The 23059-nt window shown below is 42.5% G+C and overlaps 1 protein-coding gene across 1 annotated transcript in view; it reads left to right on the forward strand.

Annotated features, from left to right (window-relative positions):
* sf3a3 (splicing factor 3a, subunit 3) overlaps positions 1–23059 on the forward strand; it is a 52287-nt gene that overhangs the window by 5478 nt on the left and 23750 nt on the right. Inside the window, exons 2-8 of the mRNA XM_060904773.1 lie at positions 1662–1709; positions 1810–1862; positions 2042–2147; positions 2238–2310; positions 13521–13612; positions 13720–13802; positions 16285–16423. Coding sequence (XP_060760756.1) covers positions 1662–1709; positions 1810–1862; positions 2042–2147; positions 2238–2310; positions 13521–13612; positions 13720–13802; positions 16285–16423 — 594 coding nt within the window. The remainder of the gene's footprint in view (positions 1–1661; positions 1710–1809; positions 1863–2041; positions 2148–2237; positions 2311–13520; positions 13613–13719; positions 13803–16284; positions 16424–23059) is intronic.

The following is a 23059-nucleotide window of genomic DNA, read 5'->3' on the forward strand; positions in this document are numbered from 1 at the left end:
CTTTTTTCCGCGTCTGCACGACCGTTTTCAAGGAGGAAATCTGCGTCTATACGGTGACGCATAAATGTGTGGAATTCAATTGGATGTGCATGCCAGGCGGCTAGGTGGTGCTGTGAAAGACCTCCGCTATGTCTGCACGCATGCGCAACGTCTTCCGTCTTGTCTGATCTGCACATCTGCGCCGCGAAAACTTTGACTACTCTGGCTATGGTAAGGAAGTAAAAAAGTAAGAGCATGCTATACCCGCCTCTGTTCATTAACGGTATATGTGCAGATTCGGTATAGATGTTCGAAGGACTCCTGGACGTTTATTAAAGCTGCCAGAGCAGCTTGAAGGTCCGTTGGATCGATGTAATCAGACATGCTCTTACTTTTTTACTTACTTTCTTACTTCCCGGGCTGGCACGTACAGTATATGACACATGTATGACGTAAGCGCGTACCCGACGTGAGCAGATCCGAGCAGAGTTTCGCGTATTGGGTAGTTTAGACGGATATGCAACGGGGGCTGTTTTTAACTTATCCACTCTGGAAGGCGTTTTCAATTTTTTTCCGTTTTTCAGCCTCGGAAACGCCGTCCCCGTGTAGACGAAAGGCACTTCCGATAAAATATTTAGTCGTTTTTACCCGACAGCGTCCTCGTGTAAACAGGCCCTATACCTGCTTTTTGATACACTTTTGGCCCTTTTCCACTACCCTTTTTCAGCTCACTTCAGCTCGCTTCAGCTCACTTCAGCCCGACACGGCTCGCGGTTCGACTACCAAAAACCAGCACGACTCGGCTCGCTTCAGCCCTGCTTAGCCCCTAAAACTCGCACGGTTTTGGAGTGGGGCTGAAGCGAGCCAAACCGTGCCGAGTGAGGCTGGGGGCGTGAGCAGACACTCCCCTGTGCACTGATTGGTGAGGAGGAGTGTCCTCACATGCTCACACACGCCCCGCGAGCGCGCTGGGATCTGTAAACACCGCAAACCCGGAAGAAGAAGAATTACGAATTACGAGAATTTCTGAAGCCTTATGCGCCTCGCCTCATCTATACGCTCTTGCCAGTATCTGTCCGCGTTGTCGGTGACAACAAGCCACAGCACCAAGACCAGCAACACTAACGACTCCATGTCCTCCATGTTTATTGTTTACTATTCGGGTCGTGAGACTACCGCTTAAAAGATCACTGATGTCACTGTTTGCGCTGCTTAACGACACGTGACGTCCACCCACTTTCGCTAACTCCACCCAATGTGTCCACCCACTTCCAGCCAGCACGGTTCAGCGCGGTTGTAGTCGAAATGCAACTCCAACAGCCCCACTCAGCACGGCACGGCTCAGCCCGACTCAGCCGCGTTTGTAGTGGAAAAGCGGCATTTGTTAACCGTGTTCCTTTCACTGAACTAGTAAACACATGGTAATAAAAAGGTTATGGTCAGGACGAGTGGGTTACAGTGTTGACGTTGAGCCCTGCTGAATCGTGTATATGATGTTCAACAAACGCCTACGAGTGTGAAGAGGTGTCTACAAACTCTTGGTTGTATCCTATCCAACGGATATAAAATGAGTGGAAGTAAAACAAGTCTGTTAAATATTGGCTTCTACTTGCACTATAGCGCAGAAGACGAAAGGCGGTTTGTCAAAACAAATCATTCCTCATGTGTCTGTTTCATTCCAGTTGCGCGACCAGATTAATTCTGATCATCGTACACGAGCCATGCTGGACGTAAGTATCTCGCTCGTTTTGATGAGATAAATATCTCGTGCTTGGTACTGCATTAAGATAACGGATTTAATTTTTTTTGTTTAATTCTTTCTTGTTGTAGAGGTACATGGAAGTGAGCGCAAACCTGAGAGATGCGTATGAGGACAAGGATGGGTAAGAGTCGATTATTTCTCCTTTCCGCCTCTCAGAAATGTGCAGGTTAAATGGATAAACTGACCCGTGATGTTTGTGTCTGACCGAACCCGAAGGATTAAATGATGTCTAATGTATCTTGGCTAGCGCTGCATTAACTTTTTTTGTTTGTTTGTTTTGCTACAAATTCTCCACACCAGTTTGAGAAAGGAAGAGCTGAGCGCGATATCCGGACCAAACGAGTTTGCTGAATTCTATAACCGGCTGAAACAGATTAAGGAATTCCACAGGAAACATCCGAATGAGGTGAAAGCACCTTCACTCGCTGTTGTGTCCACATCGATTTGATTTTTAAATCGGGCGATTTTGGTCTTCAACACTTGGTGTCGTATGCAGATCTGTGTGCCGATGTCGGTGGAGTTCGAGGAGCTGATGAAGGCGAGAGATAACCTCAGCGAGGAAGCACAGAGTAAGTCACAGCTGCTTTTATATCGACGTACCTGACACTAACTGGATTTAAACGTCTGACTGGAGCACTGGCTGTAACTCAAATCACAAGTTTACTGTACATAAACCGTGCTTTATCGTTTCGATAGTAACGGCTTCACTGCAAAAAATAAAAATCTTAGGAAGTTTATTTGTCTATTTTCGAGTCAAAACATCTAGCCACCCTTATTATAAGACATAATTGCCCAACAAGCAAAACCTCATTTAGCTAGAAAGGCTAGTTTTTAGACAGTCCATCTTGAAAATCTTGTACAGACAAAATGTCTTAAAGTCTTATTTGGAGCACCTTTGAAAATAAAACAAGTGTTTTTTAAAACAAGTAAGTACATTTTGGACATTTGTCAAATGCGGTTCATCTTGTTTCAAGAAAAAAAGTATGCTTGTTTTGGGAATAAATGAACTTTACTGAAATCTTTGAATCTTTCATTACAATTCAACTCCACCTTACAGATCCTAAGTTTACTGCGACTGTTTTCTCAGTCATTCAGAGTGAGCTCCTTCTAGATGCTGTACAGACTCTAGACCAGACAAGTGCCTTCAAAAAGGCTATGAGTGAGTGGAGGGCGTTTTAGTGAGGGCTTTTTGGAACGCTGTGAGTTAAGTTCAGTGGTTTTTTTTTTTTTTTTTTTGTGCCTGGTCTTGTAAACCCCTCGTACACATGAATAGTCAGTGCCCCCAAAATGCACCGTTGCTTTGGCGTGTAGGTATCATGCCGCCATCTTGTGTCAGAACTACAATTCCCAGTCCACTTCCGTGTGACCTACGTCACGCGTGGGCGGGATCATCTACGTCATCATACAAGGAAACATAAAACAATGGGACAACGCTTCCATCTTTGTCTCTCACGTCTGGCTTCCGATGGATCTGGATGTATAAAGAGGCGCGCTCTCCACCCCAAAAAGACGTCTTCTTTCTTGCAAGATCCATCACTCAGCGCGATTTTCCTTCTTACCCTTGGCAAAGGTAAACTCTAGAGTCGCGCGATCTTTAAACTCAACCTGAGTTACAACCGGTTTACTTGCATTAGAAGTGACGTCACGACTGCAGCCCAGGCAGTTAAAAGTTAAGAAGCGATTGAATCCTTTTTAACTCAAAGCGCTGTGCATCTGATTCTGATCAGAGACTTTTCCTCACGAACGCTGAGATTCGGACCAAGAACCCTCTGCTTTTCACGGGAACCACCCAAGTGCTCCGCTGGACCCGGAAGTTTTCTCCGCCTCCATCACGAGCGGCTCACGTGCTCCCACGGCGAGGCCCGAGACTACACCGGCGAATAGTTCTTCATATCTTGCTAAAGGCAGGATTAAGTAAGATTTTGGCATTTGGGCATAATTAGGATAGTCTTAGGAATTTGCTTTTATTTGAAATAGTGTGAATTTAAACCCAGGTTTATTGTTACACTGTTGAACACGCAGCGTGTTGATTTATTTTGGTTCTATGTTCTCTCAATTGTTTAATAGATAGGCTGCGCATGCTTCTCTCTTTTATTCTTTACTACTAACATATAGTTCTCATTATTATACATCTTGATGTCATTAAGATTTCAGTGGATTCAGTATGGTTATGAGCTAGTGGGTTAGCTACAGCTTCGCTTTTGTCTGCTTAGCAACACAAAGCTAATCAAGGCCTACCATGTGCTCAGCAAGCCATCAGGCCTAACAAACACACTTTAGCTAGGCTATAGGGCCTTTCACAAACACATACTAGCAACACAAGGCTAATCTAGGCCTCCACCACGTGTAGTTAGCTACACGAGGCTAAACACAGAGCTAATCCTTTGTTCTGTTTAGATAACATTCTTTTGTTTAGCTACCAACAAGCTAGGCCTCCACCACGTGTAGTTAGCTACACGAGGCTAAACACATGGTCAAGTCCTTCACACTCTCTCTCTCTCTCTCTCACACACACACACACACACACACACACACACACTTCACTGCTTGTATATATTGATTTATCTTTTTATCTTTGTATAATAAATTCATTTATTAAACAAACTGTGTTTATTTGTGTGAACAACATCTGAAGTCCCCAATTTTCTCAAAGAATTCAAAAAGGGTGCAAATGTTATATAATATGGTAAGTGATCTTAATAATTTGGAAATGTACCATAATTTAGCTGTTTGGTAATTTATTATTAAGCACCAGGATTAATGGTATGATTCACTAAATGATTCCCTAAATGATTCATTGAACAATTCCCTAAATGATTCACTAAATGATTCATTGAACGATTCACTGAACGATTCACTTCAAATGAGAGTGATTCTATGGTATGATTCAATTCAAACGAGTCAAATTAAATGATTCAATGGGATTGATTCATTTTAATTATTGACCTTCAAAATTTAATGAGACTGATTTAACGAGATTGATCACTTAATATCAATAATTAACTGATTGCACCCACAGTTAAAATGGTGCCCCGTGTGAGGCGATTGGTTTGTTGACTTCTGGATTGTTGTTCAACAACAAATAAACTATCAGTTTAATTCAGCAACTGCTAAGGTATATCCCCAGGTGTGTTAAAACGGATAACAGTAGTGTGATAACCATATCACCAATACTCATAACCTATTCAACTTAGGATAAGAGAGCATTTCCAAATAAACCTTCATAATTAATTACATAGTTAATTAATAATGATTAAATTAATAATTAACTTGATTAATTATCTAACATCCAGCCTAAGTAAAATGGCATCCCCTCATGTCTCAAAAATGGAAGACAACGCTCAAGACGTGTCTCTCCTTGAGGTCATTGCAGACCTCATTCACTGCTCTGCCTCCGAAAAGGCAAACATTAAGTACATGAGTGAGAGTGAATGCCAAAACAACCTAGACAATTCAAACAAACATATGAGAGATCCAAAAAGAACAACTATTAGTGTCCAAGTGGCACTAGGTAAGCTATTCCTATCATACTTCCAAAATGCTGATTCAGAAATCAGATGCCTTCGCGGAGAGGTTGAAAGGCTGACCACCAGCAACGCCAAGCTGACAGCCGATAATAATGATTTACATAGGGAGTGTGAGCTCTTGAAGACCTCCCTTGATAATTGCACCAAACGGCTAGAGAAAGCCGAAATGGTTGCTAAGAGGGCTGCCCAGGAGCAGACCCCCCATGAGCAGTGCGAGGGGCGTGAAAGACCCCCAACAATGCGCCAAAGCTCAGAGCGGGAAGAGGCGTCCGAACCGGACACCGTAAATGATCTGGTCGAGAACCAGACATCCCGCCAAACTCCATCAACTCGCTACACGACTCCGTCGTCGTCTAGCCAGGATGGAGCTGCCCTGCGCTCATCCCGAGCCCAGGCCCGTAGCACACCTAGGTCAGTGCGCTTCAGTCTCCCTGATCCATCTCCAGACGAATCAGACCACGCATCTCGTGCGAAGCGGGAGCGATTCCAGAGTAGCTCAGACAGTGAGTACTCAGAAGAGCCAAGAAGGTCGCACAAGGACGTGCACCAAACCCTTCGTTTACGGCAAATTGACCTACTTGCCAAAGATGTCGAACAATTCGATCCCGACAATCAAAGAACAAATGTAAATAACTATTTACGAGAAATTGATCGATGCCTGATGGACCTGCCGAACGCCACAACACGTGAAAAACTTAAACTAATCTGGAAGACCTCCAGTAGTAGCGTTCGTGCCTTTTTAGAGACACTACCCCCAAACATTCGCGATAGTTATTCGAAACTTCGCAATTACATGAGGGAAGAATATGCGCCATACACGGACGAAACCTCCGCGATATTGTGTGCATTACAAGTCAAACAAAAACGGTCTGAGGCGCCTCGTGAATATTACAGACGGCTACGTACTGCCTATTTCCAAGGTAGTAGTGCACCAGGGTTGGAAGAAGATAGAGGTTTCATATCTCTCTTCTTGCATAACCTCCACCCAAGCGTGCGGACCCATGTCACACTGACGTGTCGACAAGGTCGCTATTCGATGAGGGAAATTAGGCGACTAGCCCAAATGACCTGGGAGACCATTGTCAAAACCGCAAACGGAAATGATGATGAACCCAGAGTCCTTAGTCTCCAGGGTGAGGACAAGCCCCCGCTAACCTTAGGAGGTGAAGCACCGAAAGGGGGACCCACCTGGAAGAATTCCGGTCCAGCCCGATCCTTGCCGAACCATCACAATGGTGAGTGGAAAAATCGACAAGGTAAGGCCAGGAGGGACCGAGGGCGAGTCCACAGTGACGATGGCAATCGCCCATCAAATGAAAAGGGTCGTAGGGAACAAAACGGTTGGCAGCAAAACCGTCATCCCCGCTCTGACCAGAAACGGCAGAAGCGTTCCGACCGTAGCTCTAAAAGCAAGGGTAGAGACGACCAACACAGTGACTCAGACCAACCTGGTGAGTTCCACTCAGAGCTGGACTCTTTAAAAGCCCAGTTGGCTGAGATTAAAGAACTGTTACAGGAGACGTCAGACCCCTCAACAGATAAAACAAAGGAGCCCAAGAAAAATGACAAACCATTTGCTGGCATGACTAGGCCAGGAACCACGGGTATATCTCGTAAAAGGGGGAAGGAGATCTCTCTGAAACAGCAGGCGAGGGTCAGGATGTAGGGCCCCCCCTGGTGGCGAAGGCAAACACACAAGACGCACCTCTCATGTGCGCTAAAGTCTTCACCACCATTTCTCAGACACACGGCTCTCACAAGGCGACCCAATCCCAACCAAGCCCTGCGACATAAACTTAGTCAGCTTTACACAAAACAAAACCCCACAGTCGTTGGATCCCACAAAATATGCACAAAACTATTGCGACGAGATTAGTGCGAACACTGATCAACCAAGCGCCACGCGAGATCAAATTTCTGATTAACTTCAGTTCATGTCTTGGCACACCGAGTCCGGTGTCGAAACACCTGACATCGCGACTCCCCCTAGTGGCAAAAATCTCCCTCTATCCATCGACTCAGACACAGACACCCATTTCACCGCTGGTGTAATGGCTGCGCTGTGGAACATGTTAGGCGTCAAGGCGAAATTCCATATCGCGTACCACCCTCAATTCTCTGGTCAGGCTGAACGAGCCATTCAAACCATTGTGAGCATGCTGCGAAAGTATATCACAAACCATGGTAAAATTTGGGACGTGAAACTTCCCTTGGTGCTAAGGGCCATTCGGTCCACCCCTCATTGCGCCACTGAAGTCACACCCTATGGGATGATGACTGGGCGAGAGTCGGTTCTTCCCCCGCATCTCCTATACAAACCAGAGGCCATGAGCGTCGCGATTGCATACACTGCACATCAACATGTCGCCGACCTACAACGCCACCTACAGTCAATCTTTACAGGTGCCCAAAAGAATCTCGATTCGAGAGTAGAAGGACACAAAGCCTACTACGCCCGAATCTCAGAGAAGTTCCTACCACCCTGGTCGAGACCTTTCGATCGTGGGAAAACCGTTCCCCGTCGCGTATCACATTAGGACATCTAGGCCTAATCAAACGCTTTCATATCGATTTCCATGATAATCGAATCAAACCTTTTGAACAGTCCTCACTCCAAAAGGGGGTGGACGACAGCTAGGCCCATCATGTCCACCTAGCTTGTACGCATCACTCAACCATAAGCGTACACTAACATTCCCGGTCAGACTTCACCAACACAAAGAAGTAACCCTTCAGTATAACATGGTAGATAAAATACTAAAATCCGCTATTATTACTAGTGTGTAGTCATCGCAAATACACCTGGCGTATAGTCTTGGCAGTGCTATCCTCACTTTTGTGAATCCACAAAACTTAGAGATGTGCACCTTCACGAAAGACATCCACTGGGTCTGCCCAGGCAACCCATACATAACACTACACACCTAGCTAGATAAAGATGGTCTGTGTCCCCGACAGCTAGCCGCAGTAGCGCACGCTTTCTAGCCAGACCCCCCACTGCTATCACCTTCCCAGAAGATTAGGTTTGCCAACCCAAACACTAATACTTCTTTCCTTCCTTCATTTCTTCTCTTTTCTTGTTTTTTTTTTATGCATAAGAAATTGAATACTACATGTTTCATGTTCAATGTTTAATTTTTTTGATGTGGTTTTGATCTAGTTAGTTAGATAATGATTATATGCCCAAAATGCCCATAGTGATTATATTATGCCCAAAATGCCTCTGACTCCAACTGTCTTACTGGAACTCACAAGTTTACACAGTCTCCGCAGGACACCATGGACTGTGCAGAGCAAGTCTACCTCAAGGACTATGGACACGGCGATGATACGATACGGTGCTCTCAGTGCTACGACTCCGTCATACCCCTGAGACCAAAAGGGGGACTGTAGGTATCATGCCGCCATCTTGTGTCAGAACTACAATTCCCAGTCCACTTCCGTGTGACCTACGTCACGCGTGGGCGGGATCATCTACGTCATCATACAAGGAAACATAAAACAATGGGACAACGCTTCCATCTTTGTCTCTCACGTCTGGCTTCCGATGGATCTGGATGTATAAAGAGGCGCGCTCTCCACCCCAAAAAGACGTCTTCTTTCTTGCAAGATCCATCACTCAGCGCGATTTTCCTTCTTACCCTTGGCAAAGGTAAACTCTAGAGTCGCGCGATCTTTAAACTCAACCTGAGTTACAACCGGTTTACTTGCATTAGAAGTGACGTCACGACTGCAGCCCAGGCAGTTAAAAGTTAAGAAGCGATTGAATCCTTTTTAACTCAAAGCGCTGTGCATCTGATTCTGATCAGAGACTTTTCCTCACGAACGCTGAGATTCGGACCAAGAACCCTCTGCTTTTCACGGGAACCACCCAAGTGCTCCGCTGGACCCGGAAGTTTTCTCCGCCTCCATCACGAGCGGCTCACGTGCTCCCACGGCGAGGCCCGAGACTACACCGGCGAATAGTTCTTCATATCTTGCTAAAGGCAGGATTAAGTAAGATTTTGGCATTTGGGCATAATTAGGATAATCTTAGGAATTTGCTTTTATTTGAAATAGTGTGAATTTAAACCCAGGTTTATTGTTACACTGTTGAACACGCAGCGTGTTGATTTATTTTGGTTCTATGTTCTCTCAATTGTTTAATAGATAGGCTGCGCATGCTTCTCTCTTTTATTCTTTACTACTAACATATAGTTCTCATTATTATACATCTTGATGTCATTAAGATTTCAGTGGATTCAGTATGGTTATGAGCTAGTGGGTTAGCTACAGCTTCGCTTTTGTCTGCTTAGCAACACAAAGCTAATCAAGGCCTACCATGTGCTCAGCAAGCCATCAGGCCTAACAAACACACTTTAGCTAGGCTATAGGGCCTTTCACAAACACATACTAGCAACACAAGGCTAATCTAGGCCTCCACCACGTGTAGTTAGCTACACGAGGCTAAACACAGAGCTAATCCTTTGTTCTGTTTAGATAACATTCTTTTGTTTAGCTACCAACAAGCTAGGCCTCCACCACGTGTAGTTAGCTACACGAGGCTAAACACATGGTCAAGTCCTTCACACTCTCTCTCTCTCTCTCTCACACACACACACACACACACACACACACACTTCACTGCTTGTATATATTGATTTATCTTTTTATCTTTGTATAATAAATTCATTTATTAAACAAACTGTGTTTATTTGTGTGAACAACATCTGAAGTCCCCAATTTTCTCAAAGAATTCAAAAAGGGTGCAAATGTTATATAATATGGTAAGTGATCTTAATAATTTGGAAATGTACCATAATTTAGCTGTTTGGTAATTTATTATTAAGCACCAGGATTAATGGTATGATTCACTAAATGATTCCCTAAATGATTCATTGAACAATTCCCTAAATGATTCACTAAATGATTCATTGAACGATTCACTGAACGATTCACTTCAAATGAGAGTGATTCTATGGTATGATTCAATTCAAACGAGTCAAATTAAATGATTCAATGGGATTGATTCATTTTAATTATTGACCTTCAAAATTTAATGAGACTGATTTAACGAGATTGATCACTTAATATCAATAATTAACTGATTGCACCCACAGGCGTTGTGTAAGCACTGTAAGTCAAAATGCGTAGACTTTTTTTTTTGGTGCCTGAGGTCCTGGGGAAGTGGAATCTTAAGAGATGTTTTAATGTTTGAATGTTGAAATGGGGGGGAAAAAAAAAAAAAAAACTTGTTGCAATGCTACACGTGTCGTCAACTTGATTCGAGATAGTCTCTGGTCTCATATCTAGAGTATTTTACTAATTACAGGTCACAAAAGGAGAATCTTTTAAGCTAGCAATGCTTAGTTGTAGAATTTAACAATCCTAATATTAGTCTATTTATCTTAAATTCAGTTTTTACTGCTAAAGCCCTATTCGCACGGGATAAGTATTACCTATGGACCTCTGGTAATTCGCAATTACCCCCGCACCTCTTTGTTATTGTGTGGCGCATTCGGATGGGATGAGCAAAAGTCTGTAATTCACTGAATTTACAGACATTGTGACCGGTTTTCCAGGCCACCCAACGTCAAAATCCATGAATTTGTAGTTGTGGTCAACAAGGCCTTGAAGTACAACACTATACCACCCTTTCCTATTGTAGTAGTCGGTGGGATAGTTCTGCGGAGCAATGATCGGGATGTGTGTCCCATCCAAAGCACCAACACACATGGGGAATCCGGTCTTCCTCTCGAAACCATTGATGATTCCGTTGACCTCTGGAACAGATTTTGGCCCCCTCACAAACACCTTCCTGAGATCACTCAGTGCCTGACAGACCTCCCAGAAGATGTTGCATGCTGTGCTGGTCCCAATGGCAAACAAGTTGGCAACCTCGTGGAATTCCACATTACTTGCAAGCCTGTAGATTGTGAGTGCCACCCTCTTCTCAACAGGTATTGGTGCCAGCATGTTGCTGGTTTGGGGCTTAATGTGTGGGTGCAGGTGGTCACTCAGCTTCTCAAAGGCCTCTTTGGGCATTTGGAAGTTTTGGTACCAGTCTTTCTCCCGAAAGTTCTCCAGCACCTCCACTTCCCAGAAGGACAGGCCTCTCTCCCTGGGGTCTTCTATCAGGGTACCAGATATCAGCTATAAACAAGGTTGGGTAGGTGGTTAGAATAAAGGCGCGTTTCGCAACAATCAATACAGTTGTAGCATGTTGGAAGTGCCAACATATTACTGTAGTACATTAATGGTGCATTAATAAGGTAGGATGAAAACACAGTAGGCATAAGAATAGCACTGTATTCAAATTAAGAGAGGGGAAACGCATATGATAGGGATACAGTATGTTTGCTCCACGCTCTCAAAATGAGAAGGCGGGGTCACTGCAAATGAAAACAGTCTCGAGATGACAATTTAAGTGAACAGGCAGTTTATGGCGCTGTTTACACATAGCCGGGTATTTTGCTAAACGAACATTTGTCTTCCCTCCGTTAACCAAAATATCTTCGTATTGCTGTGTCATGGGGGTTAGTGTGGCTCCTTGCCATATGCTGCCACACAAGCCATCCAGTTGAAGATTCTTCGTATTTTCTTCTTGGAGTTCTTCTTGGAGCTGTTTCTGCTTATCTGGTTCAAATACGGGATAGGCCTACTACCACTTGCCCCTGAAATGCTGTTTATCAAAATTTCGCCCGTATCCTCCATTATTCACTCCAGAAAAGTACAAGAGACGCGCGTTTAATAATTACAAACACAGACATGCGCATTCACACGGGACTTGTATTACCACTGGAAGTCTGTTTTACCGAAACGCAGTAGGTAATTTGCGGCGGAATTATTACTTGGCAAATTACAGACATGGTGCATTCGCACGGGACTAAGAACTCAGACATTCTCTGTAATTATTCCGAATTACCAGAGGTCCACAGGTAATACTTATCCCGTGCAAATAGGGCTTAAGACTTTGTCATGAATTTAAGTGAAATACCCTTAAAATGAAATAAATAAAAATGACTTGAATGGCTAAATGTAAGAAGTACGATCTTGTTAGAAGAACTATTTGGATTATTTTGAGTTAATCAGATCTCGCATAATAAGTTCCCCAATCTTATTTTGGAATTATTTCATCTAAAAACAGGTTAGATTTTTCATCTTACTTTAAGAAATCTTACCAAGTCAAATTTGACTAGTTCCATTGGCAGATTTTTTTCACCTGATTCAAGCAAATATGCTTTATTTTAATCTTCTTATTTTTGAAAGGCCATTTTTTGCAGTGTTGTTCAGACACTTTGGCAGACGCCCCGTATAATTAAGCAGCACCTCCCTCGCGATTATACAGAATATAAACATGGCTGTGATTTGGTGTAGGTACGAAGCCACAGGCTGAGCGCTGTAGTTAATCACAGCTGGGCTGATGTTCAGTGTCGCAGCACGCTTGCGTTAATATCGAATAAATGACATTTCAGATACAGTAAGGACAATTATACACACAGGCCACTTTTCCCCTGGAATAAAAACGTGCTCTGTTCCCTTCTAGCGGGTTTATCGATGACACACAGTATTATCATATCGCTTATCCTCCATATATTACGCCCCTCTACCCGATGGAGAACGAGTGTGCAATATTGCTATAATGTTGCACGTTGTCAAGACAACACGACGTCACACATCGGAGTTCGTGCGAAGACCCAATGACTAAGCTTTTCTGTCGCGCATGCGCACGATCATTTTCTTTGTCAGCCAGGAAAGGGAGAAAATGAGGCTAATCCAGTACTACTGCTAGGATTATGCTATAATTAAGCGCTAAATAAATAAGCTAAAAACTGAAAAAGACGCGCTGACACCCAAAAGGCTACCAAAAGTTCATTATCTATTCATGCGTATAAGAGAAAAACATACTAACGGACATCGAAAAACTGGAAGAGAGACACATTGGAGATGTAAAACTTTCGCACTAGCGAGTGCCTGTAACAGTTTGTAAAGAGAATTTTGAAAGAGGAAGATGTGTTGAACACCCGAAAGGAGTGTGTGTGTGTGTGTGTGTGTGTGTGTGTGTGTGTGTGTGTGTGTGTGTGTGTAATAAATAATAATAATATTGGCTGTCGTTGAGTGGTATATCAGATGTATTCCATTCAGCTAGCATGATATTGAATGAGTCGCTGAATGGAATATATGATAGACCGTGGAAAAAAAAAAGACAAGTGTAGAGAAGCGGTATCGGGGTATTTTTGTTTATCGAGTCTTTGTTGTTCTGTGTTGTTTAGACCTGGTAGAGTTCACTGATGAGGAAGGATATGGCCGCTATCTGGACCTCCACGACTGCTACCTGAAGTACATCAATCTAAAAGGATCGGAGGTACGGCTTCGATAAGTTTCCTCAATCATGTGTTTTCTGTTGTAGTAAACAAGGTGGATTTTTTTTTTTTTTTCCCTTTTTGATGATGTCATGGTGTCTGTTTTTAGAAACTGGAATACGTCTCCTATTTGTCGTCCTTCGATCAGCTTTTTGATATCTCCAAAGACAGGAAGAACGCAGAGTATAAACGGTGAGTCGCTTTCATCCAGTGCTGTAGTCGAGTCACTAAACCTCGAGTCCAAATCCAGTCTCGAGTCCCCTGTGTTCAAGTCTGAGTCATTTAAAAAAAAAAAAAAACCCGAGTCGAGAACAAAACTCCATCCGCACCATGTGACGGTGGCTGTTTCAGTGCCATTAACATTAGTTTGTTCCTGAACAGGTGAATGTGCTTCTCTTTATCAGGGAGTGTGAAGTATTTGGTCAGAGATGGCTGGGAGACGGATGTAAGTGCAGAAGGTGTGTTTATTAATACATAGCCCGTTTGTGCCTCACTCGACCTATCATAGACGAGAAACAGGAAATCAGCATTCAGGAAACCAAACAAGGAAATAAGGCTCGGTAATGTATCAGCAATGCAACTCAATACTTTGCAAAGTAAATGTGTTTTCACAGTTTTTATATCGGCGTGCTGATTGCGCCTTAATCCTGTGCAGGTGCGAGTCGTTTACGGCGCAGCGAGAGTCTGCTTGGCACACGTAGTGTCTGGAGCGCGCCCGAAAGTCTATCTGATGCACATGCCAAGGTGTACAAATGTGACACACTTGCACGAAATTGGTACAAAAATTAATGTCGATATAAATATCTTGTGCCAAATTATTATGGCATGTTACAAAAATAAAGGGAAAAAAATCAGATTCCTCGTCTCCAATTTACAAGTCCAAGTCCGAGTCATCAGTGCTCAAGTCACGAGTCCTTAAAATTAGGGCACGAGTACTATCTCATTATTTTTTTATTTATTTTTCCCTCTGTAACGGCGTATTGGGATCTATGACTAATACGTGCTCTATTGAAACTCGTAAATCTCCACTGAACGGCCCCCCTCCCCCCCCCAAAAGGTGGATTTCCAACTCGGAAAGTCACAAGAGCCTCACCCACTCCGACCTCCAAATCCAGTTCCTCCTCGGTGTATCAACAGTAGTGAAAGCTGTAGTAATACACACTGTTTTTTTCGCGGTCCCAATCCTGTGCTCTGATTGGCTGGCGAGCGGGTCTTTATCCTACGTTACGGACCTCTGGTGACTCGCTCGTTCACAACAACAAACATAGTAGCATTTTTTGTCAACATTTATCCTTTTTTTTTTTTTTTAATAAGATTTATTTATAAGATTATCAAAAATCTTATAAATTTTTGCCAGCATTTCTCTGGAGAATAGCATTAATTTTACAGCATGGATAGCGATAACGACAGTGTTCACAGCGAAAGCGAGTTTTACTACCCTGAGGAAGAAGAAATAAAAGAAAACATTTCAGGAGAAAGCTAAAAACCTCTAACTGTTGCTAACGCCGAGCAAAAACATGGCTGAATCCTGAATGACTCCTATTTGTATAAATAGGGGACTACATAGGCGGCAAAATGTAGTTTTGTTCCTGCCATGGAAGTGCACTTGTATACCGAGGAGGAAGCCATTTGCATTACAGCCGTGAATGAGGATTCAAAATGGCGGCTCGGCTCGGTTTTCCCTTTCGGGCGCTCTCGTTTTCTGTTAGAATTTGGTAAAGAAAAAAATAAATATATTATTTACCAGCTTAAGGTCGGTCCGTATGGTGAAATACCGTGACCTTGGCCTTGAATACTGACCTCGGCCCAGAGGGCCTCGCTCAGTACTTTCAAGACCTCGGTCACGGTATTTCACCATACGGACCCCGCAGCTGGTAAATAACACATTCCTTCTTTCTTTCTTTCTGTTACTGTAGTCACTTTTTCATGTTTCATTCGCACACTCACGTCCTCCATTTTTCTCTCCTGTTTCAAATTTGTATCCCACAATGCCTTGCATGAACGGGGAAAGCCCACCACGTCATGCATGACGTAGTATCATGTATTGCGTCATGGTGAAGCAGGAAAAAATAGCGGAGACTTTATCTCCACGTGGCTCTAAATTCATCAATTGTTCTGTTTTTAAAAAAAAAACTACTAAAATTGGAAGTCTGCGATTCAAATTCAGTAGCTTTCGGTCGACTAAACAAAAATAATTAGATGTCGGGGAAAATTTATTTTAGCTTGTGACTCCGAATCGAATCGGGGTATCTGTGCCCATCCCCAGCTCTGTGTCTGACACTGGACACGCCTTCCTTCAGTGTAACACGAACCTCTCCTTTCAGAAACTTTCACTGTGTTCTACTTTATTAAACTCCTCCTGTCGATCAGTTGATTATTTGCCTCCGATTACAGAAGTCCGTCTGAATCAGTCGTTACTATAGAAAGACTAAGTTTGTAATGAATCATTACTTATTAATGAATATAAACTTGAGATTTGTGTTCAGTTCAGCAGCACCGTTTCAGTTGCTCTTGGAGAAAATGAATCGACGCTTTCTGAGATTTGAGAATTCAGCGTTGTTGCGCTGTAAAATATATTTTATTTGATTAATTTCGGGCAATACTTCGAAGCCCGATTGTACCAGAATCACTGGATTATTGAGTTTGTAATCCGGTGTTGTGCTGTTGTGTGCAGGTACCTGGAGATGCTGCTGGATTACCTGCAGGGTTACACAGACCGAGTGAAGCCTCTGCTGGATCAGAACGAGCTGTACGGGAAAGTGCTGATGGACTTTGAGAAGAAGTGGGAGAACGGCACTTTTCCTGGCTGGCCGGTGGGTTTGCTTTCAACACCACGACACTCTGCCCTGCAGATCTGAACCCTTTCATAGATGGTGTGCACACAGGTTCAGTTTAAGGCTCTTTTTATATATTTTAGGAAAATTATAAGATGTAAAATCACCTCCCGATCACTTGAGCATGACTGTAAATATACTTCTGTAGCGATTAGTCATTCTTAATCTTCAATAACTTTCTGTATAAATTATTTAAATGAAAAACAAAAAAAACATTAATGAATTTTTATTTTATTTATTTTCCCCACCGAAACCACTGAATGCCTTTGATTTTTAAAAATAATTTTTTGCATCATGCAGCAGTCTAGTGCTGCTGTAAATATTATAGTTTGTAAAGTCAGAAATATTATTTTCTTTTTTTTTCTTTTTAAAAAAATGTAGGCATTTACAATAATTTCAGACATACCGTTTTTTAGCTTCATGGACAATACTTTTTGATATTTCAACAATGAAAATTCATTTATAGCGCCTTCCATAATTTTTGGCACCCCTTGTAAAGATTAGGAAAAAAGCCACCTCTCGGTGACGTCGCTTCATCTCACACTGAACAAATGAGAAAAATCCAACCTTTTAATTGAAATGAAGTTTTTCAGAGGAGAAAAAAGTCAAGTCAACTTTATTGTCAAATATGCTATACATGCTCGACATACAGCACAGATGAAATATCGGTCCTCTCTGACCCACGGTTCAAACTGGCAATGCAATAAATAAAAATAGAATAATTGAAAAAACAAACAATATAAACAGTATAAACACTCTAGATAGGAACTAGACAGACTAAACACTCAAACAAATATAAACAGTATAAACACTAGATAACAAGACAGACTAAACACTCAGACAGTAAACACTCTAGATATTAACTAGACTAAACACTCATATACACGCACGCACGCGCGCGCACACAAATTGGTACAAATAACCAAACAGTCAAGGGCACTTGAGGTATAGACCCCTTTCACATGACGTCACCGCGCCGCGAGATTTTGTTAGGCGCCATATTGGAAGACCAAGTACATGCACTCACAATATAAAACAAAGTACGAGCGAGAGTAAAGTGACACGATGGATGATAATTCTGGTTATGTGAGTACATTACCAGCTGCAGAAAGGGCACGGTATGTGGAGAAACTGGCTGTGATTGATGGGTTTGACCCATACGATAAGACTCGGGGCAAGGGAGAATGGAAACATAAGGAGGACCTGACACCAATTCTGCCATCTGTTTGCTACCCAGACATTGTAAACTATTTGTTGTTTACACCCAGTGTTCGAACTATGCTGATATTTTCGGGGGGTCCCTTTTTTTCCCTTGGGGGTGTGTGTGCTTGCGCTTGTCTCGGAGCGCGGATCTCCAAACACATGAGAAGCCTATCTTACGCACATATCACGCGGACTCCACACACGCATCGCGTCTGAAGTCATAACTCATCAGGGGAAATCGTGTCCGCATTGGCATGTTCAAAAAACAGCCTCGCGTCAACAATGATACCACACGCAAGAAAAAAAAAAAACAGTCAGGCTACTCAACAACCAACCTGGCAGCAGCGAGCAAGCCCCAAACCATCCTAAATTATTATTATTATTATTATTATTATTATTATTAAATTGTAGAAGTCTGGGAGGCTTGCTCCTCATACAGTTATCAACTTGGGGCCAATTTAGCATGTTTTAAATCTGAATTTCTTGCGTTTGCTTACCTCAAAGTGTCCGCAGATCATGCACAGACTTATCCATTATATCCACAGTTTTTTGCCAAGTCTCACACAGGTTTCTTTCAAGTCTACTGTTGGGCCAATAAATCATAAATAAAACGGCTCAGATTTGTTTAAGTCGTTTGCCACTCCACTTTATTCTCGTGGGTTCACATACCGCTGCCGTTATTATCCCCTTATCACGAGTTTGTTGGTCTTCCAAAATGGTGCAGGGTCTGTTTACTTCCGGTTTCGGTTGACATCAGTGAAAGGGGTCTATAGCAGGTAAACATGAAACAAGCAGAATAAACAAACTAGCAAATCCCTGATCAAGAAATAGATCTCCTCTCATCTCTAGCCGCTTTATCCTGTTCTACAGGGTCGCGGGCAAGCTGGAGCCTATCCCAGCTGACTACGGGCGAAAGGCGGGGTACACCCTGGACAAGTCGCCAGGTCATCACAGGGCTGACACATAGACACAGACAACCATTCACACTCACTTTAGAGTCACCAGTTAACCTAACCTGCATGTCTTTGGACTGTGGGGGAAACCGGAGCACCTGGAGGAAACCCACACGGACACGGGGAGAACATACAAACTCCACACAGAAAGGCCCTCGCCGGCCACGGGGCTCGAACCCGGACCTTCTTGCTGTGAGGCGACAGCGCTAACCACCACACCACCGTGCCACCCAAGAAATATATTTTCAACAAAAACCACAAGTGCCACTATTATTGGCACTCCTGCATTTAATACTTTGTGCACCCTCCCTTTGTTAGTAAAACAGCCCCGAGTCTCTCCTATAAGGTTGGAGATTGAGCGTGTAAAGAGGAACACTCTCTCCACATCATCCAGAGTCCTCGGCCCTCTCTTGTGCGCGCTGTTCTTCCACTCACCACACAGGGTTTCACCGGGGTTCGGGTCAGGGGACTGAGATGGCCACGGAGGAAACTTTTTCAGTATGAGGTGAAGCAGTTTTCTAACCCTTTTTACTAAACTTTACAAGGGGTACCAATAATTGTCGAGGGCGGAGAATTGTGAAGTATGTATCGGGCAATTTTAAGTTTAAAAAAAAAAATACGGGCTGTTCATAGAAATAATTTATGCGTGAAAGGCTGAAGTGATTTATACACCAGGATAAGAAGTTTTTGTTTTTTTTTTCTTTCTCTCTCGCTCGCTCGTCCTCTTGTTAATGTTGATCCTGATGGGCCTCTCGTTCATATCGTTGTGTGTAGAAGAAGAGAATTTGTGAACTCGTGATTTGATTTTATATTGCACGTTTCCTGTCCAGTCAAGTTTCTTTGCAGTAAAGGATCAAATTAAAACCAGCAAAGATTTTATCGTAAAGATGTAAATAAATAGCTTTATACATATTAGGGCTGGGTAATCAGTGATGTCACAATTTAAATTTTTTTTTTTTTAAAGCACTACTTTCGCTTCCACTTTGTTGGCTATTTGTTCACAAACCTGTATATTACATTTCTTATCTCTTGATAGCAATATGATCTTTTTGTCATATTGCACACTGTTCGAGTTTATTGCACACTTTTTTTTTTTTTTTTCTGGGGAGGTATTTCTATGATTTTGGTGCTGTGTAGAACAGAAAACCTCCCATTGCCATCCCATCCAGTGATCATCTTTAAAACAAGGTCAGATTGAACTGTTTTGTTCTTGTGTGTAACCAGGGATGAGAATTTTCTGCGGATCTGCGGAATTCCGAGTTTTTCCCGCCGAAAATGTCATTTTTGTGAAACGCGTAAATCCGTTGAGAAAATTTTTGGGGGGGGTGCGAGGCAAGGCTTGAGGTAGCACAAGCAGGCAGGACCGCCTGCCAGCATCTTTCAGCAACGCTCATCGCAAAATTAGTTGCAGCTGTGATGACGGAAATCGTCATTGCTTTCTTCAATATTTATGCTAACGACAACTCACGACGATTTTTGGCGCTAGTTTCATCTCGCTTCTACAATTCACGGAGAAACAAGCTATACGTACACGGTTTTGATCACTTCTTAAGTTCTAGTTCCTGGGTGCCCACTACGTCAATCGCGATCGACCGGTCGATCTCGAAGGCAGGGATGGTAGATCTCATGATTGATATGTAAATATTAATATATTTGTTATGAAATTAAAAAAAAAAAAATGTCGTGGTCATTTTTACATGTAAACAAATTCGCTTTTTCCCTGAAGCGAAATGTCAGCCAAGCGCTGCGTCAAAAAAAAAGTTACATTAGGTTACCATGACAACCAGTAAAATGAAACTGCTGGTTTCAAAGATGCAGCGCCGTGATTTAGGAAACTTCCGAAACCTCGTCTCGGAGCTGGAGATGCAAGGGAGGGCGTTTGCGCAGCTTAACAGTGTGCGCTACACTGAGCAGATTGAAATTCTCCAGTCAGAGTTTGAGAAGCGATTTCAAGACTTTGCTTTGCTCGAGCCACTAGCTACATTCATGTGCCACCCATTCGGGGAAGATACTGAGGTGGATTCCCTCGCCTCTAAAGTTGCGGCACTGTTTCAGCTGAACACGTCTGCCGTGCAAGACGAGATGCTGATGCTGCAGTCTGACATCGAGTTGAAGTCAAGGGCGCATGGGCCGTTTTGGAATTTACTCACGGAGGCGAAGTACCCGAACATGCGGCAATGTGCCACCTCCTTAACCGCATTGTTCGGCTCCACTTATTTGTGCGAGTCGGCCTTTTCGCATATGAAGATCATTAAGTCCAAATACCGCTCCAGTATATCCGACGATCATCTCGAGGCCTGCTTGAGGCTCGCTACCAGCAGCTACTGTCCGGACTATGCAGCCCTCTCTGACTCCCTCCAGTGCCGATCATCATCGGATTAAGATCTGATTTAGGGCCTACATCAGTATGCTATGTATTAATGTTGTGCTGTTGCTAAGTTCCACGGTTAAAAAAAAAAAATTTAAAAAAATATAAAAGAAGGAAAAATGTTTTTATATAAAATTGTTGTAAATGTCAAATCTCTGTCTAGCAGGCTATACAAAAGTCAATTGATGTGAACAAAAATGTTTTGGGGTTTACAATGCCTGTCTGGATGCATTTAACTTTTTTTTCTAAACGTAGCCCTTTTTTTTTTTTTTTTTTTACAGTGGGCTTGTTTCATGTTTACTTATTAGTAGTTTGCGGTTTATAAAAGTTAACAGTGATTTGAACAAAAATACGTTTAGGAGTACAAAGCTTATGCATTTAACATAATTTGAATGTAAATTTCAGTCACCTTTTTGTATGCATGTTTGCATATTATTAAACAAATTGCATATGAATGTTTATAAATCAAAACAAGTGTTTATTATTATTATTATTAGTAGTAGTAGTAGTAGTAGTAGTAGTAGCAGTACTAGTAGTCATAGTAGGCCTAGTAGTGGTAACAACCTAGTCCGAGTAGATCATATTAACATGGTCATTTTAAAAGTAGCTCACGAATCAAAATATTGTGGGCACCCCTGTTCTAGTTATTTTGGTTAGTTTTCAAAGTTACTTCGCCAATATGGCAAAAGTTTTGGACCGCAAAAATGAGGATCGTGCCAGGGAAATCGATAAATCGAACGGGATAAAGAACTGTTTCCGATGGGCATGGCTCGATAGTAGCGTTACCGTGCAGATAGGGACACAAACTGTGGCGACGTGCCTGACGGACCATATCCGAAAAGTGGCCGTGCCGGGAAAGGTTCTGTGTATTCTGTGCTCAGATATGATCAATTATGGAAACAGAGGAGCTAGAAACATCCAGGAGCACATCAAAACAAAAAAGCACAAAGGTACGTTTTACTTAAATTGTCAAAGATAGAGTCAGGAGGAATCTAATATATCGTTACGGTATCTCCATTATCGCTCAAGATCTATATAAAATTATATCTGTAGGGATTTGTTAGCTTAAATTTTATAAACGCTTTAAACCATCATTGAATTTGAAAACATTCATATATATTCAGGGTTCTCCACGGATTGAAAATATAGGGGGGTGGGGGTCAATCGGATGACCTTGTAACCAATTTGCATAAATTTACATATGTCATTTGCATAAAATATTCTTAAATAGTAATCATTTAGAATAGAGGAATCAATTGGACTGGTACAAAACACATCAAACATTACACACTTACACATCATATTCAGACACATTGTTTGAAATGGAACTGGAAAAAATAATTTTTTATTTAGCAAACTACAAAAAGAGTACAGAAAAGTTTTTGTATTAACTATATTCACACTGCTCCACAAAAGCTGACATTGTTTGAAATAGAAATGTAATTGCAGGCACCACTGGAAAAAATAATTTTTTTTTAGAGAGTAAAGTACATTGAAAAGATGTTTTAACTATATTTACGCTGCTCCGTGGCTATATTTACGCTGCTCCGTGGCTATATTTACGCTGCTCCATCCATGTTCACCAGTTAAAGGGATAGTTCGGGATTTTTGACATGAATCTGTATGGCATCCCCATCAATAGTGTCGTGCAAACACACTGACTTACCCTTGACAGCATCCTGTGAGTCCAGTTCTTGTCCAGTTTTGGTCCAGACGAAAGTAGTCCGGCAAGTTTGTTGGGGTCACGAAAGTAAAACGTTTTTCGTCTCAAAACAGTATGTGTTCAAAAGAGTGATATATTTGCATCACAAAACCGCTGCCAAATAAAAAGTCAGACCTCGAAATCGCTTGGCACTATTTTCTCTCCCTTCTTATCACTGCGCGCTGCCGGCTTCATCCAGCTGCGGCTCCAGCTTCAAGGATAAGCTGGAGCCGCATAAGTAGGAGTCCCGGCGGGTGGTTTGTATTCGATTCGTTTATTTCCCGACCTTGTCAGCTGTCACATTTATGTTCATGGACCCGGTAAGCTGGTAAATAATATTTATTTTTTTCTTTACCAAATTCTAACAGAAAACGAGAGCGCCCGAAAGG

Source organism: Neoarius graeffei, chromosome 22 (genome assembly GCF_027579695.1).
Source record: "Neoarius graeffei isolate fNeoGra1 chromosome 22, fNeoGra1.pri, whole genome shotgun sequence".
NCBI lineage: Eukaryota > Metazoa > Chordata > Actinopteri > Siluriformes > Ariidae > Neoarius > Neoarius graeffei.